The sequence below is a fragment of the Phaenicophaeus curvirostris genome, chromosome 9, assembly GCF_032191515.1.
Source record: "Phaenicophaeus curvirostris isolate KB17595 chromosome 9, BPBGC_Pcur_1.0, whole genome shotgun sequence".
NCBI lineage: Eukaryota > Metazoa > Chordata > Aves > Cuculiformes > Cuculidae > Phaenicophaeus > Phaenicophaeus curvirostris.
In genome coordinates, this window is record NC_091400.1 from 2,704,256 (window position 1) to 2,719,904 (window position 15,649).

Here is a 15,649-nt window from a genome sequence, read left to right on the forward strand (position 1 = left end):
TTAGCAATCCAGTACCGTTCAGAAAATTGTTATTGCATTTGGAGTTCCATTTCGAGGTGTCCATTTCTCTAGGGGAAAAGGACATTCTCCTTTTAATAATTAGCTTGACCTCTGGTGTTTTGAATTGGTTGCTACATCTTGGTTTGCAACATAGATAAGCTACAACATAAGCTATATGTAGTGATACCATTTTAAGTGTAATCTTTTATAGTAAGTAAATATACAATTATCCATTTAAATACATGTGGGGGGTAATCCAGATCTTGCTCTTGGAAGTCAATGAATTATATGATAACTTCTTGTAAGTACCCAAACTTAACAAGCTCCTCTTTGATCACAGTCACCAAGCCCTGCCAGTTTTAGCCTCACATCATCTTGAACATTGTTCTCAAATGTTCAAATGGGCTTATGCCTCTGGTTTGTACAGTGGCACCATTTCCAGTGTAAGTATCTAGGGTTACCTTTTTACTTTCAGCTGCTTTGAATATAGAAGCTCATAAAGATTGGCTGGTGTAAAGTATGTTGCAAAATTTTACTGGATAACAGGAAACTGAGAGGAATATTTAAAGCACTAATAATTGTTTAGATTTTTGTGGCACTTTCTCAAGTTCAATAAACCACATAACTGTAACTCCGTATTTCACTTCAATATAAAAAATTTCAGAATAAAGGCAAAATATTCTTAACAAGCTCCTGGCTTACCATAATGCTTATTCCTGTTTTGGTTTTAATTTAGAATCTTGATATAGCAGATCTTGTGCCCTCTTAGCTTTCTTTTGATCCTCCTAGTAGCAGAATTACATGACGTTACATGTGTGCAGTGTGAATAAATCATTAGTCTTATACAACCATATTTACTTTGTAACTAAAGCATGTCTCAGTATATTGGAGCTTTAGTGTGAAAATACAAGTATCTGCTTAGAACCCATCCTTAGGAAGGGTCTTGTGAAAGGTCATTCTGGGTGTTAGTTGTTGACAAATGTTTATTGAATGAGAAAAAGAGTTACGATTTCACAGTAGTGTGTACTCATTTATAATTTCTATATGTAAACCTGTATTTTTTTTCCTGTGTATTTAGTAACCAGATCCTGCTTTTGTGTTACAGCTGCTGCAGAGGGCAAAGGGAAAAGTGGGGAAGACTTTTTTCAGAAGGTAAGAAAGATATTTTAATTCTATAACATCATTTGACTAGAGGAAAAAATTATGTCTATTGCTCATTCATGAGATAAGCTAAATAAACCTAATGTGCCATTTCGACTGTATTGATCAAATCTTATAAACATGTTTGTAATTTAATGCCTACTAACCATCAGCTGTGCATGGCATGTGATGAGAAGTATGGTCTCTGGTGTACACTGCTGTCATTCGTGCATAACAACTTCATTTTTCTTTAACTGAAAATGTCAAAATATGCATTATGAAAGTATTTGGCTTAATAGCAGGAGGTCAATCCAAAAGTTGCTGTGAGGTGATCGTAAGATTTTTTTTTTTATGTCTATGAGTAAATGCTATATCTTGTTATTGAAAAACTAACATGAAATTTATTGTGATATCATATTGGTTGGACTCAGTGATCCGATGGGTCTCTTCTAACCTAGTTATTCTATGATTCTATGATCATTGAAAGCATAAATACTTGGTTGAGAAATGCAAAGGGCTCTTAAGAAAGCAATGCACAGTCCACAGAGTGATTCAATAAAGTTTGTGGTTAGACAGAGGCATGGAAGGACTGGAAAAAATAGTTCTGCAGCAAATGAACTACAGAGAAACATGGTCAAGAGTGATGACTTTGAAATTACTTTTGCAAAGCGACATGGTTTTTTTTCAAGAATAGTGTGTAAAGATGTATGTATAGCATGCTAATTAAAATAAGCTACTCATTTTCACTTTCTGTACTATAGGGAAGACAGTGTAAATTTTCGTGCTGTATACTGAAATGCATTGAAGCTCCTTTTTGACCGGTTGTCTGTTAAACCTTGCCCCATTTTCCGTGTTTTCTTTGTATTTGAGTGATACTTCCAAAAGGTCTCTTTTTAGGTGTGAAAGAATACTTTAACCTCTACATGGTTGTCAGATGCTTTGGTGAAGGCTGGTGGGGAGGAGTATGTATGCTGCCAAAATGTATTTTTATGGGAGTCTTCAGATTATGTTGCTCTTGACCAACAGTGAGAGTTTCTTCTTTGAATGTGGTGCTTGTGCTTAACTGTCAAATAGTAGTGTGCACAGAGGAGAATGTGTCAATGATTCTTCTTTAGGATTTTATCAAAATGTATGGGCTCTTTTACTTGCTGCAACAACACTGAGCCATAGTAGCGCATACTTCATTCTACACATCATTTGTTTTACAACACAGTGTTTTCTCACGCTTGGGTAAATCTGCTTATAATCCTTGAAGTTGTAGACAAAATATTTCCTCTGAGTGGCTTATATGTATTTGACATGTGTACTTGTGTACCTCATTATTTCCTGTAGATACTAACTAAATAATTGTAAGGTGTCATGTAGTAGCAAAAAAACCCCAACAAAACTTGTTTGAATTTAATTTCAAACAAGGGGAGTGAATTGTGCTAGAACCTCAAGTATATAAAGAAGGGTGAACTACTTATGCATATTGATGATAGCTGTAGTGTCTATTCTGGAATTAGTATATTATCACACTCGTGCTTCATTATTACATAGGCATAGTGTGGATGCTGCGATAGGTTAAAGCTGTTTTTTTCTGACTGCCGTTCTTCTTACAGCCTCATCAGCTCTATAATGTGGATGACTGTCATTTCCAAGTACATACACGTTATACTACAACTAATAAAAACAGATGGAAAGAATCATCTTTGCAAGTTTTCTTTTGTTCAGAAAAATCTTTGGACAGTTGCTCATGGCTTACTCACCATCTTGGTCTGTGCAATTTCCTTTAATCAGTTAAGCTTTTTCCTTTCTCATGTGAAGTGAACAAGACAGTTTCTAGAGGTAAAGTGAAGACTTTCTTCATGTGTTTCAGGTTGTGTAGGGAGGAAGAAAGTGATTTGTAGCATTAGAAACACATTGCAAACTAAGGCGGCAAGATACTTCAGGAACTTAATATAAATGCAAAGCCATAGTAAATGATTTTTTTAAATAGTTTTGAAATGAGACTTTCTTCAGGGCGTTATTGGTAGGATTTTGACTGGAATGGGAAGGGGAAGTGCATCATGTAAGAGGCACATCAAGAACTTAGGGTGTAATTTGCATAAATAATGCCATGTATAGTATTTTCTGATAAACTTTACTCTCAATATGCTGAAGTTATTGTTGGGTGGAAGGGATGTGTGTTCCTGAATTAAAGTGAAAAGTAGAGAAATGGGTTTTAGTAGTGTTACTTTTAAAAAATCAGAAGACTTCAGCATACTTTCTTTTAATATTTCTAAGATTTAGCACTGCCTCAAATGGAGGAAAACATAATATTGTATAATACAAATTTTTCAAAACAGCTGGGAGTTGCTAATAATTTAGCAAGAAGTAAGTAAATGTGATAGCTTTCTCTCTAGAGCTCTCTGATCTGCAGTTCAGTGGCAGGTAAGCTTAAATAAATATGGACTGGATTGCTGTTGTGTTACATGCTATTTATATTAAAGATCTTCGTAGACCTTGCTGTATATATTTTTGTCCTAATTTATTCCATGAGAGTAATTCATAATATGAAATTTTTACTTGTTCTTGAGCCAAAGCCCATTTTCAGTTGATGGTGGAATTTTTCCATTGAGTTCTGTAACATCTGGTTCACGCCTCACAGGCAAGCAAGGCCCTTCCCAGACAAAGCCAGGACATTGTTCCAAGGAACATATAATTTATGTAGCACTATAGATATGCATGGCACTCTTATATAAAATGTAAGAAGGTGGTTGGTCTCTGCCCTGAAGAATTAATAATCTAAAACAGATGAGGGCTGGCTGTGTGGACAACATGGAATTTAATGCATCATCTCTGCTTCTAATTCTTGCTTCAAGGAGTCTTTTTTTCTTAAACGCTTGGAAATCTTAGTGCTGATGATAACCTTTCTTTCTGAAATTTCTCAGGGCTAGAGTGTACAACTAGCCTTAATCATGAGACTGTCAACAGTATGGTGGGAAAGAGGTGAAGGTCGTATGTTTAGTAGAAGTTGGGTGGAGTTTTTGGGCTAACGTGGGGCTGCATGTTCAGAGGTAGTGACTGGAAGTGATGCAAATGTAGTCCTCTGCCCAGTGCTTAACTCTAGCTCAGATGGGAAGCAGCTAATTTCCGCATAATTCATGCATTAGTCATGGGCTTTTGGAGTGTTTCTGAAGGGGCTCCTCAGCTCTTCCTTTCCTGCTTTCAGCAGTTCGTTTGCAGAATTTGGTTTTATGGAAAGCATAATATGCTACCAACTAGCTCTAACTTCTGGGTTTTATTTTTTCTGAATGTTTGAGATTATTTAGGTTTTGTGGGGAGTTTTTTTACTGTGATGGTTTTTGTTTTTTCTTTAATCAAAGAGAAATGGTGTTTATAGGAATAAATTCATTTGCACAGTTGCAGACACTTAAGGTTTTTTTAGGATACCACTGGAGTTAGGCAAAATGTGTTTAGATGCTCTTGCTTCTCTTGACTGCAGACTCTGTTGTTCCCTGATGAGTGTTTAATAATGCTTGGAAGTCTGAAGATGGAAGTGAGCAAATGTTGTATGTGTGTACTAAAATATCATCTGTTCATTGTTAGCAACTTATGAGTGTAAAGGATGACTAGGTGGGTTTTTTCCCCTCTCCTTACTTGCAACATATTTCATCTGTAGCTTTTTATTTCATTACATGAGTAACTTTAAAAGGTACTGAGGGCATTTGGGAAGCAATATTTGGTGAAACCATCCTTTAAAATGAGTTGCTCTTTCAGTATAGTTATTGGAAGCAGTAGCAGTAAGAGATTTTTAAAATATTGGAAGTGAAGCAAAGAAATTGCAGTTATTGGAAGATGTGAAAAATAGCTATATCTAATTGCATCTTTAATCACCCTTCTGTATGCAGAATTTATTAAGGACTGTATATTATCTTTTATTTGTTTAGGAAGGTCTGGCAGCAAAGGCAGTAAGGAAGCTGCCTCAAGCCCTGTTTGTTTATCTAAGACAGTAAAAGAGCTTGTTTTGCAACATCCTGTGTTTTCACTCATATCTTTTAAAAAATATTTTTTACGTTGTTCTGGGGCAAAACTTGTAACTTATAATCACGCATAAGTATTCTGCATAATGATACAGTGGTTTTTTGTATATGTGAATGTTTTCTTAAGTATAGGTAGTAAATACTGATACAAATAAAGTTAAATAAATAAAAATCCATTTTTCTCTCTGCATTAGGTCAGGCTGAAAGTTGGTTGGTATTCCTTTTTAATCTCTGAACATGAAGCATGTCTGTAGGGCTTCAAATGTGAATGGCTTAGGGCATTTTCAGGCATAAAAACTATTAATCATTGACCTGACACTAAGATGAAGGCCTTTCCATGTGTCTTCATCCATGACTTCTCTCAAACTGCATATTTATATCTATAGTTTCCCTAAGGCTATATTCCCATTTCCGATGGCAACTAGTTAGTTATTAGTTTCTTCACTGCTGTTTATCTTTCCAGTGAGACATAGTAAGTTCATGTTGATTATATATTATCATGGATTTTGTCTCTGTTTCAACCACAGGAGCAGATTTGAATTGTAGAAACTGGTTCCATACCTTTTGCTTTTTCTGGGTAGAGATCAGTAGTACCTGCAATAGCATTAAAGTAACCTCTTGATGTAGAGTTTGGCTTACAGCATGTGACAGGGATATATTGAGGCCATACATTTCCAGAATTTGCTTGAAATGCTTGTCTATGCTAGGGTGTGATGGGAACATTGGCATGTGCTTCTCATTTACATTGAGCTTCCTCTGATTTAGCTTCCTGGGAAGAGGAAGTAACTGCTTGGAGAGGGTAGTATGGATTAGAGAGTTGAGAAAAGGCAGTGAGCATTCACAGGATATCTTGAGATGGAGAGGTTCGTCTCCCTTTTGCCAAAACCACACCCAGTGGAAAGACTACAACTGTTTAGGTTGGATCTGTTTCTCTAAAAAGGTAAATCAAGAGTGCTTACTTAACTTCTTGCTTAGTTCAGGCAGAGCAAAGTGGTGAGAAGGCTTCATTCTTGTGGAAAAACTGCATTCATCATGTCTCTTAGTATAGCCATCATCCTGTTAAAGGAACGGAGTAATTACAAGGTTGGGTTGGTTTTTTTTATCTTTGGTATCTTCTGTGTTGCATTTGATATAATGGGGACAATCTTGAGAATTTTTACTTGTAATACAGAAATGGTCTCTGGGCCTAATCCTCTAAGTGTCCACTGCAGGTAGAAGTCTTAAAACAGCAACTGTCCTTGTTAAGTAGCTTGTGAATAATTTCCTTGGCCAGAAACAGTAGGGATTTTGATCCTGCAGTATTACACTGAGTGACTCTCTATATCACTGCTTCGAACACAGTCTTAAGTTCCAAGTAAATCGGGGGTTTAGTTGATGAAGTCCGATTTTGTGCCATCTTATTGCTATATTTAACATTTTGTGCAATATCTCTTGCATTGTAAAGCAAAACAGAAGGAGCAATTTGTGACCACAGTCTTAACTGAAGTGCTTAATTCCTTTCACTCTGAATGCTAAATCCTTTCGTAAGGGAGGGATTTTGGTCCTAAGAAATGCTTGTAATCTTTACTTTCTCTAAAAAAAAAAATAAAAAGGAGGTGAAGTATGAGAATGATACAAATTAATAATACACAGAATTCCTGATTTGTAGGGAGGAGAGTTGCTGCTTCTGGAGAGAAGAGTTGGTTGCACATTGGCATTTCTAACAATGTGCTGTAGGGGTTTCACTGTTAAATAATACTTTTTCTTAGATAAATTCCTCCTTCTGTTACTTGCATATAATTCATCAATGCTGTACGCACACTTGTAGCTGCTTTTTGCTTACTTAGGTAATCCCTCTACATTTTTAACTAGACTTATTTTTATGTTAAGAAAATGACTGAATTACCTGTGACTTTTGATTACTGTTTCCATTGAGGGTGAACAAAACATTCAAGTCAAGTAAATGAAGCACTTCAGCATTTCCCTGTAGGTAGGGGAATTTGATGGATAGGTTTTTTTCTTGTTTAGTTTTATTTACTCTATTTGTAAATTAAGTACAAAGTTCTGTAAATATTATTGTTGCAGAAGGCTCACTTAGTGCATTTGTTGTATGTAACAATAATGCAATGTTTGCTTGCTTAAACAAAGACCCTTGTAAGAATGACATTTTCTAATTCACATCAGGTAAAGTGAAGGTTAAAAAAAGATGCAGTGTGTGTGCATGCAAGCGTTCTCTTCCTTTCTAAGCTAAAAATGCCTTAGTGGAAAATGAAATAATATAAATTCCAGAGACATATACACATAGGTAGCTTCCCCCAATTTTCTCTCTACTGACTGAGAGCTTTTATTCATAGCCAGGAAGTCTGAGAGGCAAAGATGATACTGTTTATACTACTGCCTTTATTGTCTTTAGATATAGTCTGTTAAATTTTTTTTTCTTAAGTATTATCAGCTGATACCTATTGATCAGAACCTTGAATAAATGAATATGTTGCCTATGGTATTAATCTTCTGCTCTAATTTTAGCCTTAGTACCTCATCCTGCATGTGTCTGCCTCTATTCCTGATAACGTCATTAGGAATAGCTGTGAACCCCTAGTGAAGACGGTAAATTGGTTTGCAGTTAATCTGGGCTAGGATATAGCCCTTGACAGCAAACAGCCTGCTTGCTTCTTTGTGGAAGCCTCTAAGTCTGCACATGCAGACCACAAAATTATTGGTACTGAGAAGTTTAAGGAAAGCATACTAGTATTTTGCTAGTTTGACTATATGAAGCTGTGTAGAAGTATGCAGATGGGAAACAGGCACGTTTGCATTTTTATATCTGAATCTATATTAGTTGGAAAGTTCAGAGACATTTTAATTTGCATGTGCAAAAAAGGGCAGCAAATTTGGTGAAGGGTCTGATGCTGAAGTCTTATGATAAGTAGCTGAGGGAATGGGTTGTTGAGCCTGGAGAAAAGGAGGCTGAGGGGAGACCTTATTGCCCTCTAAAACTACCTGAAAGGAAGTTGTAATGAGGTAAGTGCTGGTCTCTTCTCCCAAATAACAGGTGATAGGATGAGAGCCAATGGCCTCAAATTGTGCCAGGTTATACTGGATATTAGGAAAAATTTCTTCACCAAGAGGGTGGGCAAGTATTGGAACTGGGTGCCCGGGGAAGTCAGCCTGTGGCGGTATTTAAAAAAATGTGCAGATGTAGTGCTTAAGGACATGGTTTAACGGCGAACTTGGCAGTGTTAGGTTTACAGTTGGACTTGTCTATCTTAAGTGTCTTTTCCAACATAAATTATTTAGCCATTCTAATTTTTTGGTTAAAGTTATTTTGCCATTTAATAAAGTTAACTTAAAATAAAAATCAGTTTAACCAGGATGGACAAGTTAGTATGGGATGATTGAATTCCTGCAATATTGAAACAAATTACTTGCAGCAGAAATGTGAAAAAAATATCTATTTCAGTATTATTAGCCTTATCCATACTTATTTTTCCATATGATAGTCTCTAAAATAATTTAAATATTACCCTTTTCAAAGGTGAATATAGTTAGGGAAAAAGGACTAGCCAAGCAGTCGCATACAGATACTTTTCTATAACTGTTTGGCATTTCTGATGGCTGCAATTTCAAATAGGAAAATCAGGTATTCCTGCCCTACCAGACACACAGGCACGCGTGTCCTTGCACTTGGGAAGGTGCTCTTTACGGTGCCCCTTTCTGTACAGAAACTTATTCAGCTGGGGCTCAATCTTTGTCCTCCCAAATGCCTCATTTTGTTGTGTATTTTGAAGTTTACACTTGCATGTAAGCTGTCAGTATTGACAACCTAAATTAAGAACAAACTCATTGAAGCGTTTTCTATGTTTTACAGTTTTAAATCTTACTCTGCATACCAGATAGGTTTTTCTGCTAAGCAGAAGCAAAAACTGCAGCCTCTAAATTAGCATTTTAGTCTGGAATGTATGGGTGCCTTGGGGCCATCTGCCACTGCCTCTGCTCTGAAAGAGCCCCTCACCCCTACCTGGAGACAGAGAACACTGATTCTGTGGGGTCAGATGTACTGTAATGCCTTCTCTTTGATTGGTAGTTGTAATATGAACAGTGAATTCTAGTTCTGAATTTCATGTGTAAGACCACCTAGAGGACTAACAACCACAAGAGGACTTGGGATAGGAATCCATTGCTATATGCTGAATGTAGGCCAGACTTGTGAGAGCGCTACGAGTTTGCACTGACCTTTAGGCTAGGTTTTGTCATCTACTCTTTTTTGACTTCTTGTGTGCTCTATATCTCCTCACCAAACCCAGTAGTCCTTGAAGGCGCACCATTGATGTGTTCTGGCATCACAAGCACTTATTCTGGCCTCACCTGTTTTAGGGGCTGAATTCACACTATCAGTTCTTCAGTAATTTTACACATTTCCTTCTTGTGTCTTCTTCTTCTTCCTTCCTATCATTGTTCTTCTGCCTTCTCCTCTCCCTCAACCACCAAAACCAACTATTAAGTATAATACACCTTCTGGTTCCAGCTGTACACATTGTTCTGTTGTTTTAATATTAACAATTTCACTCTTACCTGTTTTTCCGTTCGCTGTGAATAAGAACTGAGGCAGAAATAGCCAAGATGCACAAATCCCAAATGCGGAAAGATCAGAAATAGATCACTTAACAACACTAACTATAAAGAATACTACCTTCATTTAGTGTGCTTGTTTTAAATTAAGGAACGTCTGTTTGATATGTTGTTCTTTTTCATCTACTGCCTGTAAAATACTTCCTTTGAATTCTGAAATGCCTCTGGCCTTTGGGGGAGTTTTGGTTGGTTGTTTTGTTGCATTCGGGGCGTTCCAGGTTCCATCCAAAATCAGCTAAACAAAAATTATAACCTAAGAAAAAATATTTTCTTGCTTTCTTAATGTAAAAACTCCCCAAAGTGTTAAGACTATAAATTTTTCAAGCTGGAATAGAAGGAAGCTGAAAGTTTTGCTTCCAGGTGCCTTACAGCTAGATGCTTTTTTCTTGAAAGCCCTGTGATTTGTGACTGGAGTAATTTTTTTCAGGGTCAGGGCATGGTCTTATTTGTTTTGTTCGTATCTTCCAGTATCTTGTGTCATCTTCTGTATGTATTCCACTGACAACAGCTTACATATTTTGGCTACATAAACACTAGAGCTTCTCTTGAGGAAATTGGAGGAAGGGGAGATAGAAATGCTTTGGTTCCCCTCATTTTGAGAAGAAGCATGAGATTATTTACTACGGGGTTAAATCTTGCTGCCAAATACGTCTACTCCCTTTGGTCAATTGATCCCTCGAGGTGAGGAGAGTACCAGTTAGTATAAATCCTGTTACTTTCTTCATATGAAAAGCAAATTCTAAGCAGAGGTGCTGTTCTGCAGTGATCATGAACTCTCAGTCATTGCTAGGCAGAATTTCCTCTAAATGCTTTGTAAAAAAAGGTTTTCTACAATTAAAATACAAGTATTATAGCTGTATTGCTCGTGAACTGAGTTGTGTTTTCTGTTTTGTTCATTTGAGAGCAGTACTGCTGTTTTCAGGCTATGTAGCATAACACTGCATTTTCACTGATTAAACTATTCCCTTGCAACATGCACTTGAGATTTTTATGGAATGAATCCAAATTTGTTTCGGGGGGGAAAAAAAAATAAATAAATCCTGGCACTTAAAAATGCCTGGGTTAGAATGGTAAAAAAGGACTAAAAGTTGATGCAGCAGTGATCCAAACTATGCAGAATTTTACTGTAACGTAAGTTTCAACGTCAAGTTTACTACAGATGTTAAACTTGAAGGTAAAAGCTGTTTCTTGTTTTCTAGAGCTTTGTGACACTCCTGCTGTTAAAGTAAATACAGTACATAAATAATGAAATAAATACAATAAATAGTTTTGAAAGCAAGCAATTACATAGTTTAAACTCTTAATAATGGTTCATGTGAAAACCCTGATTTCACAAAAATAAAACCAGAACTTACTTAACTTTGCAAACTTTTTAGGCAGTTAAAATTCCCAAATTATATTATGGGCAAGATAAATTATTTTCACTCTTGAAAAAATAAGTGCTGCAGCAAGAACCATTTTATTTATTTCCTAAATAAAATATGGTTTTCAAAATTGTGGAAAAGATGATTTTTGCAATTAGGTTGGAATTTATAATAAAGTTTACTGCTTGGAGTTGAAAGCCAGCACATACACTGAGTATTTTTATGGTTCATTTAACTGAATCCAGACTTTTTTAAACCTAGCTGCCTAAGACAAGATATAAACTTATCTTTGTAGTGACCAAACTGAGTAATCTTTTTGGTTTAATGTGGTAATTTTTAGGATTGCATTCTCTGAAGAGCTTAAGAATATTAAGTGGCCAAATCTCAGTGGCTGGCAGTCAGACTTCTTTTGCTTTGAAGATATCATATGCAGCTTTCTCTTATGTCCCCAGAATATGTGCATCTCTGAAGTTGTGGGGTTTCATTTTGTTCTGGTTTAGCATCAGAAATGAGGATTTAATTTTTTTAGACAGAAATCTCCCAACTTTATTGGAAGGGTAAAGGAATGATCGGATGCAATGCTTGTCTTGAATGGCATTCATTCTCTCTCTCTGTCTCTTTTATTGTGGTTCCTTTTATGTTGTGTCATCTTTAATTCAGGCCTGCACCGTCCTTTGTTTTTTAGCATCTACTTTCTCCTTTTAGGTAATTCCTTCCTATCTTCTGTGTATTTCATTGCCTGTTGCACAGTTAAGAATAACCCTAGCCCAAAGTGCTCTCTCAGGCACAACTGAATTCCTTGAAATACTTTTTTTATTTTATTTTTTTCTTCGTCTGGATTGGAAAATTATGAAAAGTATCTGTATGTTGCTGATAGAATTTCACTTTCCTGGAAATGTCTTATTTCAGCTGTAACTTATTATCCAATAGTTGCTGAAACCAAAAAAACTAGTGTACTGAAGTGTGGTTGACACTTTCAGTTTTTCCACATGGTGTTCTGATCTGGAAGTTGTTGTGGTGTGCTCGGGATTTGGATGTCGAAGATAAGAATTAAGAACTGTTAGAGAAGTCTGTCTTAGTTCTGAATTCTGCTGTTACAGAAAACTTACTGGTTTGGAGCTGTTTTGTTAATACATTCACATTCTTTTTGGAAGTGGCTTTTCTAATTATTTTGAAATTTATTTTTTTTTTGTTTGCAGATGACTACAAGTTCTAAAATGTAGTACTCTGCTTAGTTATCCCTCCTCCCCCCCTCTATTTTGGTGAGCTGATTTTTTTTTTGTTGATGTCCACTTTCTGTTTATTGTATCAGCAATCAAAAGAGCTCAATTTTTTTTTTTTCTTAGTCCTTCTGAGGAAATTGGACAAATATTCTTTTTGCTTTTTTTTTTTAAAGGTTTCTCCTTTTCTGCCTCTTTAAGGAAATCAAATATTCTTTCAAGCTCCTCCTAGGAGTGCACAGGTAACAGTGCCCAAAGTTTGAGCAAAGGAAAAATCAACCAGATATGAGAAAAAAATGCTCACTAAAGTTGGTTATGTACTGGAATAAGTATGCAGAGAGGCTGTGGAATCTTCTTTCTTTGAGGTAATGAGAGCTTGATGGGCAAGGCCTCTGAACAACCTGACCTAACTTTGGACTAGAGCATCAGGTTGGACTTAAATGGTGTCCAGAGGTCCATTTCTTCCAAACTTGTTCTGTGATTCTAGGACCTCTTAGTCAAACTGAGCAAACTGATTGCTCTTCATCACTTTTATAATAAGCTACTGTGGTTTTCAAAGGAGTGAGGACCCTTTTGCTTTTTGCTGTACAAAATCTTGTCGATGTTTTAGGAGAATAGTACAAGTTATTCCAGGTGAAAATTCATCAGGGCTTTCTATAATCAACATCTCTCAATGTCTTGTCTGATGCAGCCTAGCGTGATATTTAATAGATGCATTTTCATGGTATTCTACAACCATGTTGTCGTGGACTAATATGGACAGATCTTTCTTGCTTCTTCAGGTATTCGTGATGATGAGATATTCTCTCCTTACTCACTATGATCAGATAGTCTCATCTCTCAAGTGTAATGAGAGGCATGATCTCGTCGTACTTGCTGATGAGGTCTCAATATGAAGAACAGTCCTTTTAGTCTCAGTAGACGTGACCAGCATTTCTTAGAACTGAATTGCAATTCATTTATGTGAAGACTTCAGTGTCATTCCGTTCCTCTCCTGTGTTTTAATACTAAATGTGTTAGTGGTGCACTGTAAGTCTGTGTCAGCATTAAATTTCAGTATAATATGCTAGTGGACTTAGTAAAACAAAAAGGTGGCAACAGAATAAGAATCTATATTGAGCCATATGACTACACGGATTTCAAAATATAAGAGTGTGTGTGTGTGCAAATGCTGACAAGTTTCTTCTTTGAGCTGCTAAACCAAGGAGTAAAATTTTTGAAGTCTGGATAACCCTGCAAGTACAAGTTGCTTTCAGATAAACATAAGGCAAAAATACCCCAAACCTCTGAAGGCAAACAGATGTATCAACTTATGGAGACTTAAAAGGACTTGATTTGAATTTGATAACCTTCATTTAGAAGCCATTTTAAGATAACTAAAAATATTTTTATCAAATGGTAAAGTTTTCAAATTCCCTTTGAGATGGCCCTAAAGCATGGTGTAGCAAGTAGTGGTCACTTGAACTTCAAGGGAACTGTTGAGCATCTTGGTTTGCTCTTTTCTAGTCTTCAAAACGATCAGAACTCTGCTCTACCTACCACCAGACAAAAATTCTTATCAAGAAAACCAGAAAACTAATTGATGGTTTGTGCTATTTATAAGTAATACTACTGAACAGATTTAGAAATGGTAAACGTAATATTTTCAAAAAGTGAACTTTTGCCTTTGTATTAGAACAATAAAAACATAGTTTTTCATAAAAGTTTTCTTTTTAACAGATTATGGAAGAAACAAATACACAGATTGCTTGGCCGTCGAAGTTGAAGATTGGAGCAAAATCGAAAAAAGGTATTTGTTTTTTTCATTTTATGGAGTGAGGTAAGTTGTGAGAGTAGAAAAAGCAAAGAACAGATCTGTCTGTAGTCACCATATCAGTACTGGACACCTGAAATATTTTTATTTCAGTCTGCTGCTTTTATAAGAATATCTTGTCGAAGTTATCTCAGCGTTGCACATTTGATGTACAAACTCATTTTAAGTAGCTTGCACTTTTGCAAGTACTTTATTAATACTGTTGTACTTAATGTCTTTAATGTGAGTTTTCTTGTGTATAGTTCTGTGTCTAATCTGAAGGTTTCTTTATTTTACAGCAGCCAAAACCAGTTTGTTTTTCTGGCTATGTTGTAGATGAGAGGGTGTTTTATAAGGGATTTTGTTTGTTTCTGTGGCATGCAGAGATGTGTTTTGGTCAAGCCCAGCTGAACACAATGAGTATATATTGGTCTCTGACAGAGACAGTCTGCATGCTTTTTTGATTTCTTTAAGAAACCTGAGTAGAGCTGTTTCTTAGGAATGGCCAATATTATGTGTCATAAATTGTTTCTGTGGAAAGTACAACCCATTAACGTGAACCGAGTGTACAATCTGGAACATCTTTTTGAAAGAAGCCTTCTAGTTTTGTTCTTGAAGAATCATAGCTGTGACCGAATGAAAGTAATACTTAATTCTTCTTCTGCATAAAAAATAAAGTTGGGAGTGATTTCCAAGATTGCATGGATTTCTGTTCAGGCTGATAAAAAAATCAAGACAGTGGAGTTCAAATAATTTCCCTGTGCATTATATTTAAAATGTATAGGTGGAGATGTTGGCTAATGACCTTTGTAAATGAAGGAGGCCTCATGGGAAGAAAAATAATCCCTTTATGAAAGGTGTAGGATTAGTAACACTTCTATGATGTAAGGTGAGAGTCAGTCTTGGGTACTTTCCCACATGGTATTGAAGGACAAATTGATCTAATTTTTTTTTTCCGCTCACTTGCATGGAAAAAGTGTCTCTCTTGAAAGGGGAAAAGCAGGGAAGGAATTCAGACTGGAAAAAACGCAGGTGTCATGTGTCTGTATATATACATATGTGGAACTAGTGTTTATAGTAATGTGAGAGTGACAAGGTCCCTGGGCAAACCTGTGCTTACCCATGTTGTTCTTTGTACTTTCTGCCTGAGGTGCTATGACTTGATACACCGCTAAAACTCCTCAGGAAACTGAGGCAGGAGAATTTGTTTTTCTTTTGAGGGTAAAAAAGAAATAAAGCAGTGCCTGCACTTGTTTTCTTTCAAAATTAAATGAGGATAGTGCTGAAGATGAAAGGTGCGGATGAAAGGCCAGGAAAAGAGGGGAAGAGGTATCTGCTGGGATTCTGGATTGGTACTTAGAGATGCACCTTTATATGAAGATTATTTAACCTCTTTATTAGTGATCTCAATGAGAAGATAATGTTAGATTTGTGGTGATTCCCTGTCACTATAGGGAATGGATTTGAATGCCAGGGGAAATAAAGGAGCTAAAAGTTATGAGCTGATAATAAAACTAAAAA

The 15,649-nt window shown here is 36.2% G+C and overlaps 1 protein-coding gene across 1 annotated transcript in view; it reads left to right on the forward strand.

Annotated features, from left to right (window-relative positions):
• Nucleotides 1–15,649, forward strand: part of BICC1 (BicC family RNA binding protein 1) — a 92,354-nt gene that overhangs the window by 32,350 nt on the left and 44,355 nt on the right. Inside the window, exons 2-3 of the mRNA XM_069864348.1 lie at nt 1,106–1,152; nt 14,056–14,125. Coding sequence (XP_069720449.1) covers nt 1,106–1,152; nt 14,056–14,125 — 117 coding nt within the window. The remainder of the gene's footprint in view (nt 1–1,105; nt 1,153–14,055; nt 14,126–15,649) is intronic.